The 19,282-nt window shown below is 54.5% G+C and overlaps 1 protein-coding gene across 6 annotated transcripts in view; it reads right to left on the bottom strand.

Moving 5' to 3' along the window:
* Positions 1-1,021: 1,021 nt before the first annotated feature.
* Positions 1,022-19,282, bottom strand: part of LOC144576541 (protein unc-93 homolog A) — a 32,832-nt gene continuing 14,571 nt past the window's right edge. For 3 of the 6 annotated variants that reach the window (XM_078370850.1, XM_078370855.1, XM_078370854.1), the window contains exons 4-9: positions 18,486-18,715; positions 16,711-16,836; positions 9,769-9,983; positions 8,210-8,345; positions 6,643-6,774; positions 1,022-1,835 (exon numbers count right to left, since the gene is read on the bottom strand). In XM_078370850.1, coding sequence (XP_078226976.1) covers positions 1,570-1,835; positions 6,643-6,774; positions 8,210-8,345; positions 9,769-9,983; positions 16,711-16,836; positions 18,486-18,715 — 1,105 coding nt within the window. In that variant the 3' untranslated portion in view covers positions 1,022-1,569. Of the gene's footprint in view, positions 1,836-1,857; positions 4,097-6,642; positions 6,775-8,209; positions 8,346-9,768; positions 9,984-16,710; positions 16,837-18,485; positions 18,716-19,282 lie in introns of those variants that run through there. The other 3 variants (XM_078370852.1, XM_078370853.1, XM_078370851.1) reach the window with 3 other exon arrangements.

Below are 19,282 nucleotides of genomic sequence, written 5' to 3'. Positions count from 1 at the left end.
GGAGGAAATGCTCAGCTTCGTGTGGGACAGGGGACATGTGAGAGGTGAGGACACATTAGCTCTGGGCAGCTACACTTTTCTCTGTCTTTCATCATCACCCGTCTGGGCACCTGCTGACACTGACTAGAAGGAGAAAGGGCCAGGGCCGGGCAGCATTTGCCCCTCTTCCCATGGCCTGAGGCGGCCAGCATCCTCCGGAATGACGGTGAGTGCAGGCGGCCTCTGGGATTTCAGGGACAGGCCCGTTTCCTTCCGCACGCATGCAGCACGTGCTAGTGCTGGGTGCCAGATGCTGGAAGCTGCAGTTCCAGGAGGAGGAGACCCTGCTACAAACAATAAATCAAACCACACGCAGGTGTGAGAGCCGCCGACAGGACGCCAGTGTCTAGAAGAAGCCTCGGTGTGAACCAAAGAGGAAGGGGAGGAAGAGGAAGGGGAAGGGGGGAAGCAGCTTAGGGTTAATGGAGAAAAAAGCTCCAGGTGCACAGGCTGGGGAGGGCCCGGGAGTTGGGGGAGAGTGGGGAGTGGTCAGGGAGGGCTGGGGAGTTGGGGAAGGGTGGCGGGTCCTGAGCGGGGCTGGAGAAAGGGCAAGGGTCGGGGAAAGAGTGGGGGAAGTTGGGTTGTTGGGGAGGATTATGGGGGTGGGAAGGAAGAGGAGGGGAAGGCTGGAGGGGGCTGGGCAGGGCAGCTGCTGGTGATAGGTGAGGGTGGGGAAGGCCCAGAGGACCCCAGTGTAGTGGACAAGAAAAAAGCCTTGGAGATGGGTGGCCAGCAGCGCTGCTAAGAAGAAAGAGTGAGAGAGGAGACCAGGTGCCAAGGGACCAGATAGCGACTGTAAAGCGGGCAAACGTCACCCAACCCACGGCTGGCGCCATTTTCCACGTTAACAGACGCGTGGAGCGTCTCCGTCTGAAATGCTCTCGAAGGTCTGTGAAGGCCACAGTGCAGTGAAGCACTGACGCATGAAGCCTGTGTGTCCCGTGAGTGTTCAGCACAACAGTACCCGGGCAGGAGGCGTGTCCCTTAAACAACTGCCTTTACTTAGAAACCGAGACCCCGCACGCTTCAAGAATCCTGAGCCCCAGTCTGGCTTTGCCACCTCCTGACTCTGTGAGGTTGAGTCAGCTGACTTGTTAGGGCCCCTTTGTAAAATGTTTGATGTTTTCATCCAAGTACACTTAGCATTTAAAAGTTTGCCCATGTGTGAAATTATGGGGTTAGACTAAATGATTTTAAGCGGACTTCCAATTCTCAAAATAACTACAAGAACAAAAGCTAGGGTGGGTCTATGATTTCAGGGAAATTCTGATTCTGCTCTAGACCTTCTTCTTTTGTATCTAAAATTTAATTAAGTGACACCTTCCGGTATACACTTGGCCTCTGTTGACAAGATGGTGGACTAAAAATGTGTGAGAATAGAAGAAAGGGCATGAAGAGTGCAATGACGTGTCTTCAGAACGGCCAACAGTGCTGAATGGTGGTGAGGAGCCAGCTCTGGGTCCTGGGGCATCTTCTAGGAGACTCCCTGGCTGGTCCTTTCTGGTTCGTCCTCCTCCGACCTGGCTGCTCTCACATTTTTCCTTGTGCTTCTTTGTCCTCTGCGGGCTGGGCCTGTCCTGGATCGCAGGGTCTGATCGCGTTCTTGGACTCCACACACTCCACAATCCCATACGCCGCCATGGTCAGGCTCAGGACCCCCAGCAGAATGTAGAGCTTGACGTGGACGCACAAAAACGTGCTGTACCCGAAGGCCGTGACGAAGCCCAGGGCCTCCCACAGGCGGTAATTGGCGAAGGCAGCCTCCTTGCTCCTCTCAAACAGAACGCCGTAGAGAGCTGCGGGGAGAGAGAGGAGTGAGAGCTCTGCCCGGCCCCAGTGACCCTGTTTGTGAAAAGAGCACGGCTTTCCACTGCCCCATTTTCTCAACAAAATCAAGGCATTATCCTAACAACAGAGTTCTTGTACATGGCGGATGAGAGTGTGAACCCCGAAAATCTGAGACAGGTCTCAGTTAATTTAGAAGATGATTTTTCCCAGGTTGAGGACAAGTGCCTGTGACACAGCCTCAGGAGGTCCTGACCACCTGTGCCCAAGATGGGCAGAGCACAGGGCAGTGTTATCTTTCTAGGGAGACCTGAGACATCAGTCAACACAGATCAGAGGAACACTGGTTTGGTCCGTTAAGGCGAGACAACTCCAAGCCAAGTGGGAAGACTGGAAGCGGTGCGGGGCTCTGGGTCCTGGGTAGATAGAGACAAATGGTTGCATTTTCCGAGATACTGATTAGCCTCCAAGGAGACAGCCAGATCTGCACCCATCTCAGTGAGCAGAGGGGCACATTGAGCCGGACAGGAGGCAGACTGGCGCTAACCCGTTCCCAGCCTGACTTTTCACTTTAGCTTTGGGATTTTGGAGCTCAAGGATCTTCCTGCTTGTGCCACAGCCTTGGAGGGCCTGAGGGATGAAGCCAGGTCCATCCCAGGCAAACAGATGATGTCACTGAGACAGGGATTCCCTGCAAGAATCAAAGTGCCCAGAGAAACCCCCCACAACACAGGCGCTCACCTTCCTGGGGCCGGCCTGCTTGTTTCAACAGCAATGTCACAGAGGTCCTGGGAACAAGGCCCCGGGGACCTTCCACTCCCATCCAAAGTTAAAGAAACTGATGAAACGCAGCTGGCCCCAGGGTTTAATTGGTTTGATACAAAAAAACTCACGTCATGAATGTTCCTCTCCTGACGAGGACCACGGTGCCCACAGGAACAGGGTTCGCATGGCTGGTGAGGAGGCCCATCACTGTCCTGTACCCACCATATGACGGGACAAGCAAGCGCCTCACCGGGGGCCGTCCACCCCAAACCCACAGCCCCAGCCTAATCACGAGAAAACAGTGAACAAACCCCAAATTAAGGAGCAGTCTACAACATACAGTGCTCTTCAAAAGGATCAAGGTCATGAAGGACAAGGAAAATCAACAGCTGTCACAGACCAGCCTAGAAGATACGGTGACTGAGTACAACGGGGGGCCCAGGACGGGATCCTGGCACAGAGAAGAGAACACTCCTGGGAAAACGGGAGGAACCCAAATAAAGGCTGTGCCTCCACTAAGTGTCACCTGGCAGTGCCACTTCCCAGCTGTAGGAATGGGCCAGGCTGCGTAAGACGCTCAGCATTCAGGGAAGCTGGCACAGGGCCTACGGGGTAAATGCCTTGTGTCTGTAAGTTGGTACCTTTCAAGAGGACTCTGTGCTATGTTTGCAACTTTTCTGTAAAGCTAAAACTATTTCACAATAAACAGTATATTTAAGAAGACAGAGCATTGCTCTCAGCATGGCCTGTCTACCTGCTCTTCCCAGGTGGCCCAGGGTTAAGAGACCAGGATGTGGCTCCTGTCCTCTAACACGGGGACGTGGATGAGAAGTCCAGCAATCGTGTGTGGTCAGAGCAGACAGTTGAGTGAATGGGGCACTGAAGGTAAGTCAGATATTCTGAGTTTATCAGCTTGAAAACAGCCAACAGGGCAAAGGAGCGTTTTTAGAATACACATTTGGTATCTTAGTGGCGCGCATTGGCGGGAGGGTTGCCATGGTGACGACACCAATGTTTCACTGGCTGTGGGAGGGAATAAGCAGACAAGAGTGCCCGGCAGGGATCTCCCCTAGCAGAGGCAGGAGGATCGCTGGAGCCCAGAAGATAGTGAGCCACGGACTCTGGATTCTGCCCCGGGAAGGAGGGGCTGGAACAGGGAATCCTCTGACCTGCCTCCACGTGAGAGGCAGTAATGATCCGTCTTTCAATGGAGCAGCTTCGACTGCAAGGCAGGGACAAACTTCAGTGGGTTTTATTCAGGGTCATTCATTAGGAAGGAGTGTGGCCCACATGTTTTCTTTTCTTTCTTTCTTCCTTTTTTTCTTTTTTTGAGTTTCACTCTTGTTGCTCAAGCTGGAGTGCAATGGTGCGATCCCAGCTCGGCAGAATCTCCGCCTTCCAGGTTCAAGTGATTCTCTTGCCTCAGCCTCCCGAGTAGCTGGGATTACAGGCGTGAGCCACCATGCCCAGCCAATTTGGTTTATTTCTTTTAATTGCTTTTTTATCCCTGTACAAAAATACAGAAATAATTTTCATTTAAATTAGCATCCCTTATTAAAGGGAGCCTTTATTCCAGCCATTCACTGGACTTGGACATTCATACTCTACGTGACCTTAGGTAACTCTAACAATTCCACAGGGTTTTGCCTGAGAGGACCTTGTGTCCCCATAAGGAAGGGAGGACTTGAGTCCACTATTCAATGTCTTGGGAAGAACAAAAATCAAAATGGATGATGACATTCACCGGGAGCATTTAGAGAATGATCGTATAGAATACCGTGGGGTATTTGTCCCGGGGTTTTCCTTTTAATGTGTAAATACATTTTAAAATCAAGTCGGTTCAGAGAAGCCACTGTGCATTTCTGGTAATGGGATGTGCCTTTGGGGAGCTCAGTAAAACCCTGGCTCTGCCACGCCTCAGGGGACGGCTGGAGTAAATGCTGTCTGATGCTGATTGCTAACGAAGCACTACAGCCGCGTGACATGCCACCAGCTCATAATTCTGCACTGCCAGAAACACGAGTGAGTTTCTGTTTGTCTCCCCTCCATTAAATCAGTGTTTGTTCTGTGAAGTGATGCCCCCCGCCTGGCCTCCACGTCCCGTACACTGGTCCCAGGCTCCCGGCTTCCATCGTGACAAGCCAGAGCGGCCGGCCGAGCACACACTCATCTTGGTAAAGAGCTTCACTGCGTCTGCCTGCAATACTGAGGCCGCAGAAAGGACATGAAGCGCGGCTCCTTCAATCCAACCGTGTGGGTTTTCTCAGCTGTCCTGTAGATAGGTGACCCATCACCGTCAGGAAGACAAGAGAGGAAGTGCCTGGAGTGTTCCCGCCGCCATCGAGGTCACCCCTGCTCTTTACCCTCAGCACCAAGGCTCTCATCTCAGAAACACTGGCCTGTAGTTCGTTTGTGGATTTGCTTTTTCCATTTTCTAAGCCCCACGTGTTTGCCAGATACAGGCAGAAGGGTGATGTGTCTCCGGAAGGGAAGAAGGTCTCAGGTGAGCCATGCTCACCTACGAGAGGACCCTTCATCTGCCTCATCCGCATCTCTTAGGTGCGCAGAGTCTTGCCTCACTGGGCCTCTGACACCCCTCGGGGCCTTAGATGGGGTTTTTGGGAAACACCGTTCTCACCCTAAGCCCTCATCTCTCCTTTTCAACCAACGCACACCTCCGGCCAGCGGCCACACACACGTCCTGCTTCCTTCTCTCCCTAGTGAATTTCTCCAAAACCCTTTCCCACTTCTCCCTGTGGAAAACACGGCCAGCCAGCACAAAGCCACGCAGGGCTCAGCAGAGCCTGGCTGGGCTGCAGTGGTGTGATCTCCACTCACTGCAACCTCTGTCTCCGGAGTTAAGTGATTCTCCTGCCCCAGCCTCCTGAGCAGCGGGGATTCAGGTGCAATGGCTGCGTCCCCTTCTGGCTCGCCTGCCCTGTGGCCTCTCTCGTGCCGCCGCCTGAGCCTGGGGCTGCTTCCTCCCTGGCTGCTGCTGGGCTTCTGCTCACCTCCCACTGGTGCCCCTGCTGCCCTCCTGACCTCCGGGCTGGGCCACCCTAGTCTGTGAGGACTTTGGCATTTGCCTCCTGACATCATCACGGGACGTCACCTTCCACCCAACAACCAGCCCTCCTGCTCCCTCCAGGGCTGCACTTTGGACCTTGTCACCTGCCTTTTGGATTTGATTGTTGGGACATGGGCCGGACTCCATGTAGCTCCTGGTCACTTCTGGGTGTCAGAGCTTTCTGCGGCTTCCACTCTGCCTGGGTGCATCTGACCCTCCCCCGCAGGCCAGCAGGCAGGTGGGGACCTGGTTTGCTGCTCCACCCCACCCCTCTGCACTTCCTTAGGCCGCCTTCTTGGGCACCCCAGCTTCGACAAGACCTTGGGAGCGCCCCTGCCCCCTCCTGTCCTGGCTTCCTCCTGCACGTCACCCCCATGGAAAGCAGTCAGCCCAGACGTGATGTCTCTAGGACAATGTCCACCCTGACCTCCCCTCCTCCCCAATACCACAGGGCCCCCACCTGCTGCTCCCAGAAAACCCACCACTGCCCTGGAAACCCCAGAGCCTTATCCACAGACACTGATCCTGGTGACCTGTGACGCATGTGGCTTGTAGTTCACACTGCCACCTCCATCGCATCGAGGGCTCCTGGGAAGGCCCTGCGCCTTTACACCCGGGCCCTGGTGGGTGGGGAGTGCGCCTCTACTCATTAGCAGGTCTGAATAAAGGGTTTTATTCATGAAGAGACCACTGTCCTGGCGTCAAGAGTCTCACACCCAGGCTTGAACGGAGACTTGAGTAGAGGGAAACATCATCCCCAGGGAATGGTGCCCAAAAGGAACCTCGGGTGGTTTTACTCCTACATCATGAATCTGAAGAAATGCTCAGAGACAATACATCCGACGAGAGGGGACATCAAAGCCGTCTCGGCCCTCCCGTCTCTCCCATCTCACCTCTCCTGCCTCTGGTCCATTGGCATCTACCGAGCCCCAGTGTTGCCTGGGCAGGGGACGCCCCAGAGGAAGGGGCGTGGGCTGGGTACTCACCGTTGTTCTGTGTCTGCCACACGGCGTCTGCCACGCCCCACAGGCCTGAGAACACAAAGAACAGCGCCAGCTGGTCGGCACGCGGTCTCCACAGCAGGAGGGCGATGATGCAGGATAGCTGGGTCACCGCGCCTGGGATGCAGAGGGGAGACCCCGGGCGATGAGGGTCGTCATCATGGCCTGAAGGGCCCTCTGAGGGATCAGCGCTGGAGCCACCCTCCCTGGAACGTAAGCTGCGTGCTCCATGTTCCCTGAACGCTCTGGAAGGGTCTTGTCACTTGGAACCTTGACATCTAATTTGTGAGCTGCTGTGTCTGCCTGTTGCCAGCTCTAAGTCAATGCTCCGCACCGCACCCCTGCTGTGTGGCCCTCGGCCTCAGCCTGGAGGGGCTGGGTGTAGTCTGTCATCACCTTGGAAGGAAGGTCACCCTGTCTGGGCCTGAGGCTGCCCCTAATCTATGAGGATTACAGTCAGAAAGAGAAGGGACTTGTCATTAGGGATGAGTTGAAGGATCCCAGCTCCCTTCTGAGTGGTCAGGGGATAGGACACAGTGTGCCATGGTGTCATCTGAGGCTTCCAAATGGGGGTGTAGGGACAGGAGGGAGGAGGCCGCAGACCTCCCCGGCAGGCAGGCAGGCAGGCAGGCAGGTGGCATCTGTGGCCCCACCCGTGACCCATCTGAGCAGTTCACAGCTTTGGGCCCCGATTTCCACAGACTGTGGCGTCTCTAGGATACAGTAATGAGGCTGCCCACTGACACTCAAGACACCACAGAGGAGTGGGAAGAGCAGGGTCTCGGGAGGCGGAAAGGCAGCTGTGCCACCTGGGGCAAGTCCTCTACTTCTCCACTCCATGATTTCCTGTCTGTAAGGGGACACTGTTTGCTCCACAGGGTGACTGCGAAGACAGATAGGAAACCCCAGGCAGAGTCTCTGGGCTCCATGGCACTGGGGGACGCTCACTGCATGCCCTTCGTCTGGCTGCACCCCACGCCAGCCCTGCCTGGGGCATTGACGTGCCAGGCGCTATTGATTTCTTAGTGCCCACATTCCTCACTGCTCATATGATCTCTAACTCTTCTCTTTCCTGCTCTTTCCAGGAAAAATGCAAGGCGCTGTGTGTTTAGGGAGGAATCTGCAGCCTTAGAAGGTTTGTCATTATCTGCAGTGTGAACAGATGCTGAACAGAGCCGCCCCAACCCCAGCGTGGCCTTCTCTGACCCCACGGTCTCACCACTGGCTTCCTGTCCCTCCACTGTGCCTGCGGAGATCCTGCCCCACCCCACCCTGGCCTGGTCACTACACTGAGTGCCCACTCGGAGCAGGCACTTGCTGTGTGGCCTCGTGCTGGGCACAGTGCCTGCCCAGAGTCAGCTCTGGAGAGATCTGATTCCTGCTTGTTGAGGGGACGAGGGAAGGCCTGAATACATGAATGCATCTCTGCAGGGCGCTACTAATGTCAGAGCAGTTTCAGGGGCAGCTTTCCTGCCCTGTGCTGTCTGTGAGCTGCACGCTTTGGCTGATTGCAATGGTGAGGACGGCTGGGATGCACCACGCTGCTACCTACCCAGCACGTAGAGCGCGACCCTGCCGGCATACTGAGAGACCTTCCCACACAACACGGAGCACAGCGCGTCGGCGGCCGAGAAGCAGATCATCACGTAGCCGACGAACTGGATGCCCAAGGCGCAGGTGACATAGGACTGGGGAGGGGGACAGAACCACGTCACGGATGCTCCCAGGCCTCCCGGGCTCAAGCTGAAGCTGCAGTCGGGTGCCTGGAACGTCCACTCTCAGAGGGCCGCAGGCCAGTGTGGCGCGTGCCTTCCCCTCGGCTCTGTGGCTCCCATGCAGGAGAAAAGCTCGTGTTTGTAAGAAAACCCTCTCTGGGGAAGAACTAAAATGAGGAGTTTGGGCAGCTCTGGATGAAATTCCTCATATAGTCTCTGCCATTTGCTGTGAAACGTGCATTATTTCACAGGAAGCCAATCAGCCCTACCCTTGCTGGGCCAGTCATTGCCTATTAGGTCTAAAGAGACTTGAAAAAAAGAGGAAAAGTGAAGAGGTTGCCCCGCCACCTCCCCGGGCCTCAGAGCAGCCCAGCCGCTGGCTGCGGTTGCCCTCCCACGCCCCCCCCCGTCTCCCCTCCCCATCACGGGGGCCTCGAGGGCTGGCACGCAGGACAGGGGCCAAGATGAGAACACTGTGGCCACAGCCACACGGGGGTGACAAGGACAAGTCCAGTAGAGGAGCAGAAGGGGCTGTCCCCAAAATGCCAAGTGGACCCTTCTGTTATCTGCGTTTACTTTTGTAAACCCCTAAGATTCTCCGTCCAGACTGTCCTGGAAGTAGCCCTATCAGACAGAAGCAAGTGCACGGGACTGTCCGTGTGCATAGTCCTCTGAGAAACATCTGCGGTTTATCTGAAATTCAAATTCTACCTGCAGGTGCGTTTTATCTTGCTAAGTTGGCAATCTTGCCTGGGAGCAATCAGGGGTGGGGACAGCAGGGAGGGGTCCTCCAGAAGGAGAGCCTCAGGGGGTGGGGCCGCAGACACAGGCCCCCGCTGGTCCGGCTCTGGCCTCCAGCTCTCAACAGTCCCCAAGAGAGGCTTCTTTCTTTATGCACCTCGAGGTGGGCACTGCCTCTCTCACCTTTTGGGGAAAGGGGGCAGGAGTGGACGAAGAAGAAGCCTGGGAGCCACATCGACTTTTAGATTGTGAAGCATGATTTGAAAACTAGAGGGAGAAGGAATCTCAGTGGCACTCATGGACTTAATGCCTTTCCTATCCAGAAACTCTAAAGCCACGGTGCAGGGTGAGGCCCAGGCAAGGTTAACACGAGTGAGTGTCTGCGTGGAGTGTCAGTCACTTGCTCTGGCTCTTTCCCCAGGAAGGCACGGGTTGGGCTAGATGTTCTTTCTGGAGAGAAGTGGAGCTCCTGGGAGCCGGAAGTCTCTTGGAAGTTGAGCCCTGGAATCCTGACCTCAGCTGTGGCAGGACTGGGAGTGCAGGATCCCATTCCCTCCAGCCCCAGCCCCGGGCAGGTGGCCTGAGACACTCAGACACAGGCGGGGCAGTGACGCCACACGTGGCCTGAGCCACCGGCCCTGGCTTTCGTTCATACCCGTGTGTATTCGCCGGAGAGGAATCCTTGCTGCAGTCCACTGTACAGCGGCAGCAGGATGAGGAGGCACAGACGTTTATCTCGGTAGAGCCTGAACGTCGACAGCAAAGTGGACCAGAAAGGGGGTGATTTCTTCTCTCCTCCACGTTGATGTTGAACATCTCGTGCGGGTTCCAGGAATGCAGCTACCATCAGCACGGCCAGGACGCCACTCCCTGCCAGGAAAGAGCAAATGCTTCAGCGCTCCTGAAGGCCCAGAGGCAGGGGCCTGGCACGGATTTATTTCAGTGGCTCTTCCTCCTCTGCAGAGGGTGGGCTCTTCAGATCCTGATTTCAGGTGACATTGGATGCCGCCGCTTAAGGATCTCCAGGGTCTAGTTGCACTGACTGTGCTGATTCTATGATTAGCTCATGACTCAGCAGCTTTCACACGAAACCTGCCACAATAGGTCAGTACTGTCTTCACCTGCATAACACACAAAAGATTAGGGAGAGACCCCAGACGTCCTTAGTGTCCTTAACCATTGAGAGTGTTTCTCATTCTAATCCTCTAAGCAATTTATAACAGCAGCCAGCTTTTTATTGATTCATTTTTTAGGATCATGATTCCCACAGGCGTTCTTTGCTACACTTTTGTTTATTTCAAATAAATAATTTTGTGTAAAAATCCTCCAGTAGGAACTGGTTAAAGATATTAAGGGGTATCCCAACTGCACTGAAATGTTAACGCATTTGAAGAAAATGAAAGAGAAGTTCTTTATGCAAGAATGGGAAAATCCCCACCGTAAACGGTAAAAAGAGAAAAACCGACCCAGATGCAGCACTTGGTGGAGAGTGTGCTACCACTTGAGTTTAGGAAGGAAGGACTTGTGGGGGTCCGGCACGTCTGCCGGGGGGCTTCCGACCAGCGGAGAGCCTCAGCCCCACTCAAGTGTTCTTAACCTGGAAGAGGGAGTGCGCGGAAGAAAACACAGATAGAGAGCGGGGTCTGGAGGACTGCCAGGCAATGCCAGAGCAAGAAGTGCCAAGACAGCAAGTTTATTTGTGCAAACTACGGGTTATATACCTTTCAGTGTTTGAGGAGTGACGTACATTCCATTGTATCTTGAAATAAAGTCAAGAACAAAAAATCACAAGGAAAGGGGTACAGAAAGTATGACTCTTAATCAAAGGGTGTACAGCAAAGGGACAATAAAGCTTGCAAAAAGGGGATCATAAATCTAAACGTGTTTTTCTAAAATCAGTTAAGCAAGCAAGTAAGATTGTTAACAAGGTACAGCTGGACCTTTCCAAATGTCATTCTAACCTTGCCTATTCATATAGGATCATATGCAAACAATATGATTGAGTTAGCAGAGGTAAACAAAGTCATACAGTTATTGTGCAGGGAAGGAACTAAGAGACACACAATGTCTAACCATACAATGTCTCATTAGACCACAAGGCCTGAGCTCAGCCTTCCTGTTGCAAATGTCAGAGGCAAAGATTGATGTTTATAAAATCAGTGCAACCAGACTTCCTCCTTTCCCCTGAGCTCAACAGCCTCCAGGAGAGGAGAAACGTGTATGGGCTCAAGCTCAAGATGGCGGGAGTCCTGTCAAGGGCCCTTCGCAGGAGCGACCCCCACAAAGACTTAAAGATGTGTTTGTTTACACGTGCGTTAAATATGACTAGGAAAAAGCAGACATGGGCTTTCTGGGTCTGAGGGCCACAGTGAGAGGGAGACCCCCCCGCCGCATGCCCTTTTACAGTGCAGTGGTTCCCGATAAAGGGGTTCATTCCAAGCCCCCAGCGGAGGCCTGAAACCATGGGTGGTGTCAGAGGCTACACATACCATGTATTTTCACTAGGACAACAGAGGCGGCTACGAGAGACTATGGCACGGGAGTATCCGTGGTGTGGACACGCCAGACAGACGGGAGGGTCACAGCCTGGGCAGGGTGTCTACGCTGTGGACACTCTGGACAGAGAGGAGGGTCAGGGCCCGGGCGGGACGGGCAGGACCACGAGAGTTTCATTGCACTACTCAGAACAATGTGCAACTTGAACCTTATAAACTATTATTTCTGGAATTTTCCACTTAAAGGTTCTTGGACTGCAGCTGGCCTCAGGTCACTGAAGCCACACTCAATGAAATGGGGACAAGGGGGACTCCTGGATGTACACTGTGAGCTATATAAATGGGTTATCTATGCAAAAGTATTGTAACTATTCATTTCCTCCATGAGGAAACATCCTGTACTTTCTCATAATTCCAAAATATGATGACTAAATCTCCATCACTTCTGTCCACCACTTGATTATTTGATACAACTTAATTTCTGTCCACGGAGAACTGGAGAACGGAGGTTTCTTTGGGAGTTTCTCACTGTACATAGAAGCCCTTTGGTCCCTTGACGATCTGGTCCCTTGGTGAGTGCTCTCGGTGATGCCATCACGTCTCCACTGCTGCTCTCCCACCTGGCAGTGCTAATGATACAGTGTTTGCGACACCACAGGTCACTCAAGAGTGGCAGCAATTCTTCCCTGCTCTCCGGGCCAGAACCTTTCAGAGCGGCTCATTCCTACCTCCAAGAGCTTAGACCCCTGCTCCTCTAAAGACGGAAGAGCAGGGAATTATCATCTTATCTTCCTGCGTCTGAGCAGCCTTATCTAGTGCTCTCTCTGCCTCTCTCAGTGTCAGCCTCCTCACGTGCCACGCAGTGTGTTTGCCACAGCAGGACAGCCCAGCAGATGAGCGTTCCTGAAACTGGGAGGTTTTGCAAAGCCAGCTGCCTTCCATGCTGTGCACAGACACAGCAGAATCCTCGCACCCGTCTCAGAAGGCACCGCTGTCAATGCCGGTCCCCCCAGAAATGCACAGGTTTATTTCTAGGCTTCACTTTCTGTTATCCGGCTACTTTCCATCTTGGCTAAACATATGCCCCTTCCCTTGTGATGATAATTCAACATTCTCATGGAGTTTGTGAAATTCCATATGAAAGCGGGAGTCCCGTGGCCATGCTCGTTTCTCAGTCGCCTTCATTTCCCTCTGTGTTGTCCTGGCCCCCGCAGGGTCTGGTAGGTTGGCAGGCCTGAACAGGAGGCCGTAGGGTATTTGCAAGTGTCGGGGCTCCCTTCCAAGCTGACCCCTGGAGCTGACCGTGTGTCGGCCATGTGCAAAAGGCACATTTTTCTCCACTCACAGAAGGAAGCCCCTTCTCCACCATCTCATCTTTGGACCAGGACTTCGGTGTCAAGCAGCCCAATAGGACATGACCTCCCATCTCCCCCAGAAGCCTCCTGGGAGGGGAGAGGCAGGTTCCGGACACAGAAGCCACATGGCTTTGTTTGGAATTCTGTGTGTCCAGATGTCGTGTGACTCGGAGCCCGCGGAGGGGCCTGCACTGGGGGATACTGAGCAGCTGTGTCCTAAGTTCTAAAGAGAACGGCTCTTTGCAAGAAACTTGACAATGAGTGCAACGTTCAGGAAGCTGGCAAGGCTACCCAGGGAGAGGCTGTTCTTGTTCTTTTAGGTCCATTTTTCTCTTTTCCTGTGTTTTTCTTTATGACGTAGGAAGAAAGACATATGGGATCCTGCAGGTTGCTGTGATCACAATGGTAAGACAGCTCCTTCATTCACATGGGTGTGATCTCTGCTGCCCGTCACTTCTACACCTTGACTCCCTCAGCCTGAGGGATTCCTTGAGCTGAGAACTGTCTGTGAGGCCTACATGGCTGTGGCTGTGGCCAGGGAGCACTCTGAGGGTGTCCCTGCATGGGAGGCCCAGCAGACAGCAGCCACCTGTGGAGGACAGAGGGCAACGAAGGGCCTGGAAGGCACAGAGATGTCTGTGCTGTCCCTCTAGAGCAGGGGCCGACGAACTGTGGTCTGCGGGCCAAAGCCTGCTCACCGCCGGCTTTTGAAAATAAAGTCTTATTGGCACGAGGGCACGCTCATGCGCTTCCGTGTTGTCTGTGGCTTTTCCCAGCAGAAAGACAACGTTGAGCGGCTGCAACAAGGACCGTGTGATCCTCAAAAAGGTCTTTACATGGAGAAATATTTGCAGTCAGCCCTTCACAGAGGAAGGCTGCCAGCCCTGCTCCAAAATTCTGTTCCTTTATAGACAGCAGACATCCGTGCTGGTGGCTGCACAGGAACTGGCGGAGCTGGAAGGAGGCCTGAGGCTCTTGACGCAGCTCAATGTCCTCGAGGCCCCCAGCCTCCCGGCTGTGTAGACGCGGCGACGAGGGGAAGTGTGGAGGAAGCACAGGCCTGGCTGGTCCCGGGACCATGTGGATGGGAACATCGGGGCCCACTGGGAAAACGTGACTGGGATTCCAAGTCAGCAGAGACTTGTAGACCAGAGGAACCGTGGCTTCTCCCGACTCCCTGTCCCCACATTCCATTCCCTTCTACAACCCTCGGTCTGGGTTTGCATGCCGGTACCCCCACAGGTGGCTCTCTTGAGGGGTGTCAGCAGCCTCTCACTGGCTGAGAGCCTGGGCCGGCCTCCTCCCTGAGCCTCCTGGGAGCCCTTCCTCACTCAACACTCTCAAAACACCAGCTGATCCTGCAGCCCTGGTGTCCTCCCAGACCCTGGTTTGGCTTTCTGTCTCCTCCCAAGGCTCCGGGTCTCTGCCTGGCCCTTAGTGTTGCTGAACCAGGGGCCCGGCTGTACTCCCTTCTCCACAAAAATTCCCTCTGCCTTTCTCCCCCAGATCCTCATCCCTGTCGTGATTCCACTCACCCCCTCGGAAGATGCCTCCATGTCCACACTTGCATCTGCCTCTGGCCTGAGCCCTGCACGGCATCCAACTGCCCACTGGACACTATGCAAAGGTCCCGCTGCGTCCCAAGCCAGGTGTTTCCGGCCTGACCTCATCTTCCTTTCAACCCCAGGGCTGTGTCACTCTTCCCCAGACCATGTCCAACCCACAGGAGCCCTGCTGGCCTCTCCCTCAGCCCCTCCAGCTCTGCCTCCCATTCCTGCTCCCTCCTCTGGACTCTGCACTCTATCCTCAGTGGGCGTCTGCCCGCTGTCCTTCCACACCTCCAGGTCAGGCTGGCACAGGGTCTGCCTAGGAGGCAAGTCTGCACCCGTCCAGACCCTTTGACACAACGTCGAGGACCACAGCTCGTCCTGTGCCCCGTCTCTGCCCCTCCACCTTGCCCCAGCCCCGCAGCTCATCCTGGACTTCTCTGCATCTCTGCCCCTCCACCTTGCCCCAGCCCCGCAGCTCATCCTGGACTTCTCTGCATCTCTGCCCCTCCACCTTGCCCCAGCCCCGCAGCTCATCCTGGACTTCTCTGCATCTCTGCCCCTCCACCTTGCCCCAGCCCCGCAGCTCATCCTGGACTTCTCTGCATCTCTGCCCCCAAGGCCCTCTGGCATCACCTCCCTGCCTGGCCAAATCTCGCTCATTGTCCAGACTCAGCTTAGGGACCACCCACCCTGGAGGCTTTCCTACAACCCAGTGCACCAGGGAGATGCTGCCAGTCAGCTGGGAACTGAGTTCAGAGCACTGCGGGACAGGGTCTCGGTGAGTTGGGAGTGGGTCTGTCTCCTTCTCTAGGCTCTCAGCTCACTAAAGACCAGCTTCTGGTCAGCTGAGTGTCTGGACCAAGGGGGCCCAGCATGGCACACGCTGGTGCTCAGTATGCTTTGTCGACTGCCAGGGACTGTGTTACAAGTGCTCACTCCGAGCCTCTGATTTGGAAGTGGCCTGAGGGGACCCGAGGGTGGGTGCAGCGCATGGCGTCAGCAAGAGGAAAAGGTCTGCAGTGCGCACCAACCCTCCTCTCCTCTGACCCCGGCAGAGCGCGAGACCCGGTGCCCCAGAGCTCACAGCTGCCGGGCCTTTCCTCTTCAAGAAGGACGCATTCCAAGGCCTTTATGAATCCCCAAATCCAAGAATGACAAAGAATACACATGTGCACTGAGGCAGAGTCTCGCTCTGTTGGCCACGCTTGAGTGCAGCAGCACCACCTCAGCTCACGGCAACCTCCGCCTCCCGGGTTCAAGCCATTCTCCTCCCTCAGCCTCCTGTGTAGCTGGGATCACAGGCCCCCACCACAACATTCAGCTAATTTTTGCATTTTCAGTGGTGATGGGGTTTCACCATGGTGGCCAGCCTGGTCTTGAACTCCTGACCTCAAGCGATCTGCCTGCCTCGGCCTCCCAAAGTGCTGGGATTACAGGTGAGAGGCTGTGCCCAGCCAAAAGGAATATAAATTCCTTTTGAAATGGTTTTAAAAACTCTCAAACTGTATTCCCTTCAAAGTTGTAATAAACTTTTGAATATAGCACTAAAGTCACATATGAAACTATTAACATAATATACTCTATTAAAATGAGCTCCTAAGAATAAGCTTTGTCATGACAATTAACTTCCTTTGGGCAGACAGGACCTTGTAACGTCTCCAGCTGGGGCGCAATCAGCACTCGGGAGGACGCACCCCGCTGGCCTTTCCACAGAGGGCACTCAGTACGTTTCCCAGAGAAACATGGTGGTTCATAGAGATTATGGAAGTTCAGGGACCCGTGGACACAGCTGAAACACAAATAGTCAACCCCCCGTGTCCCAGCTGGCCACCGAACTGTCTGCTGCGGGAGCCGCCAGCCCCCAGTACTGCTGAGCACTTGCAGTGCAGCTGGGAGACTTAGGAACGGGAACTGTCATCAGTTAAGAGGTCAACAGGCCCAGTGGTGAGTGGCTTCTGCGATGGGCTCTGGAGATGTCCCACGATCTCCTCACCACAGGAGCCTCCGTTAGACAGCACTGCTGGACTGCATTTGATTCCCGAGAGAAACGCCTGCATGTGACCCAGCCCAGCACATTCTGCACGGATGTTTCAGAAGAGAGACGACTCCTACATGGGGAGGTGGTCTTTGTCAGCCCAGGGAGGAGGCCTGGCTCTGCTCTGCTCGGGACCCTCCCCAGGGCTGGGGGAGCACATACCCGTGTAGATGCCCAGCAGGGTGTAGACCAGCTGCTGGGAGGGCCTCTGGGTGCTGTTGGTGGTCGCCGTGGCCATCAGGCAGTCACTGGCCCCACAGGACGAGAGCTGCTCTTCTGGGAGGGTCTCTGTAAAGTCAGAGCAAACAGGAGACGTGAGGTGACCACAAATGTGGTCAGACATAGGTTCCTGAGGAATGAAAGTGATGGTGGAAAGGATGGTGGACGCTTGGGGGTGACATCACTACAGGTCACGTGGAAAGACCCAGTGTCTCACAATACATTTACCCCGAGGCACCTGTGCCTAGACTAGATTTAGGACACTTTGGGAAGTGGGTAATCGTATTAGAGCTCTGCAAACATTCAGGGAAGAATGAACGTGGAAAAGTGCTGGTTACTTCTTATATTACCTTTGTGACATAATTAAGATTTTCCAAGTTTTCAAATTTAGTCAAAGAGAAAGAAGTACATGAGGTTAGGTGCCAGGACGCTGGATGCTCTTTCAGATTCATCTGTAACCAACTCCGTGACTTTGGGCAGGAGTTTCACAACTTTTCTGTTTTTGAAAACTCATGTTAGTTCCACGATCTCTTAAAGAATAAAATTTGAATTAGCAATGACACCCAGTCAGAACTCCTGTCACAATCTCTGGAGAGAGGACAAAGATGTCATGGGAGAAAGAATATTCAGTGTTTTTATTATTTTACTAACACAAATAATGTCACAGACAGCTTCAGAAAAGCTTCTAGGCGGTGAGCTGTGCAGCTGATGAGAGAAGGCACAAGAAGGTGGAGAAACGCGTGACGCTCCAGCCCCAGATTCTGCCTCCTGTGCTCACCTGGGGAATTCACCCGCCTGCAGGCATGTCTTCCGAAGAAAAGCCCATTGCTCCACTTCACGCAGGCCCTGATATGCAGCCTGAGCTTTAACCCCAGTTTCTGTGTCACTGTCGCTGACAGCCACAGCAATAATGAGTAAAAGTGGCTTTGCGTCCACTTCCCAGCTTGCCTTCTCCAAATGTACTTAGCAAGGATGACATTGCATGAGGAGAAGCAGGAGGGATTTTTGGCTACAGAGTTGTTCTTTTATGGGACAGCAAGGTGGAGCATGCTGATGGACTCATAGAAATAGTCGGGATACTCGTCAGGAATGCTGGATTGGTTTGTGCCCCATGGGAAAGGTTTCCTATAAGCATGAAAGAGATGTACGCCCTCTGCCCTGGGCTTAAAGCCTCAACATGGGCACTAAGGACGTGGGTATGAATGAGACGTCTGTGTTATACAGGGCAAGGTCGGGTAGAGACAGAGGAGAAGGGCATCGGCCCAGCCAACGTCCACGTCGGTCGTGGGATGAGGGCCTGCCATGACACAGGTGAAAGTCTGCTCAGTGGATCACGTCAGAAGGAAAAGTCACCAGGCCACCCCACGCTTAGTCTCAAAAGGCTAGTTGTGCAGCTGTGACTCCACGAACCCCAGTTGTGCTGGCATGGCCCTTAGTTCCCCCACGGCACCCTTTCCCAAGGGCTCCCCTGCCCTGCAGAGGCATCTGTGGAAGAGACAGGTGTTCTTCAGTCCTACCTGACTGTCCAGAAAACAGCAGGCACAGGAGACTCTGAAGCACAGGCAGGTCGAGAACCTCACCTGTGGGGCCTGACTCACCTGCTCAGGTTGCAGAATCATGGCAGGTGCTCAACTGAAATCAGGACCCCTCTCCCCCAGCGGCCATCGCCGAAACCCCCGCTCCACTTGCAGACAATTGCCTGCCCCTTTGCCTTTTACCTTGGCTGGGAGTCTGGCCCAACACCAGCGAGGAGATCAAGTTGCCCCACACACCGGATGACTGGAATATGAGGAAGAAGATGCCGAAACACTGGGTCACCCCGTCTTGGCCACGCTTCCCCGCCTTCTCTGCACGCGTCTTTCCCATGATCGTCAGGTACGTGCACTGCGCAGACCACAGCGGGGCGGCCCCGAGCCCCAGCAGGATGGAGGTGGGGATCAAAGTGTACCTGCGGGTGAAAGCAGACCCACGGCACCGCCTGTGACCGGAGACGCAAGCCGGTGGCACCGTGTCCCTGAGGTCTTCAGTCTATGTGGGAGAAGGAAGCGCCTGGCCTGGCCCGTTGCAAGCCTGGTGATGAGTGTTGCTGGCTGCACGGATGGATTTCCCATTCGACTCAGATAAATGAGCAAAACCAGCGCCTTTTCCAGCTCGGGCTCATTTGCGAAAGTGAAACTCACAGCAGTGAGGTTCCTTGTGTTGGATGCACCCAGAAACCACAAGCCGAGGAGCACGAGGAAGGCCGAGTGGCAGCCCCGCTAAGAAGACCAAGCTACCAGCTCACGCCTTGACAGCGGGTGCTGTGTGAGACCTGGCAGCTCCCAGGGAGTAGGAAGTGCAGCCGTCACCATCGGCATGTCCTGGGTCACAGCCAGGGCCCCTTGAGGCGATGCTCCGTGGCTGTGTTCCCAGGCCTGGGTGTGTAGCTGAAACCCTCAGAGCTCGGCCTCTGTGGTTCATCTCACCAGGGAGCGGGGTGGGCTCCCAACCTTGCCACTGCCCTGGCCGTACCCAT

Source organism: Callithrix jacchus, chromosome 4 (genome assembly GCF_049354715.1).
Source record: "Callithrix jacchus isolate 240 chromosome 4, calJac240_pri, whole genome shotgun sequence".
Lineage (NCBI taxonomy): Eukaryota > Metazoa > Chordata > Mammalia > Primates > Cebidae > Callithrix > Callithrix jacchus.
The sequence above is the reverse complement of the archived record's forward strand: the minus strand, read 5'-3'. Positions and strand labels throughout refer to the sequence as shown.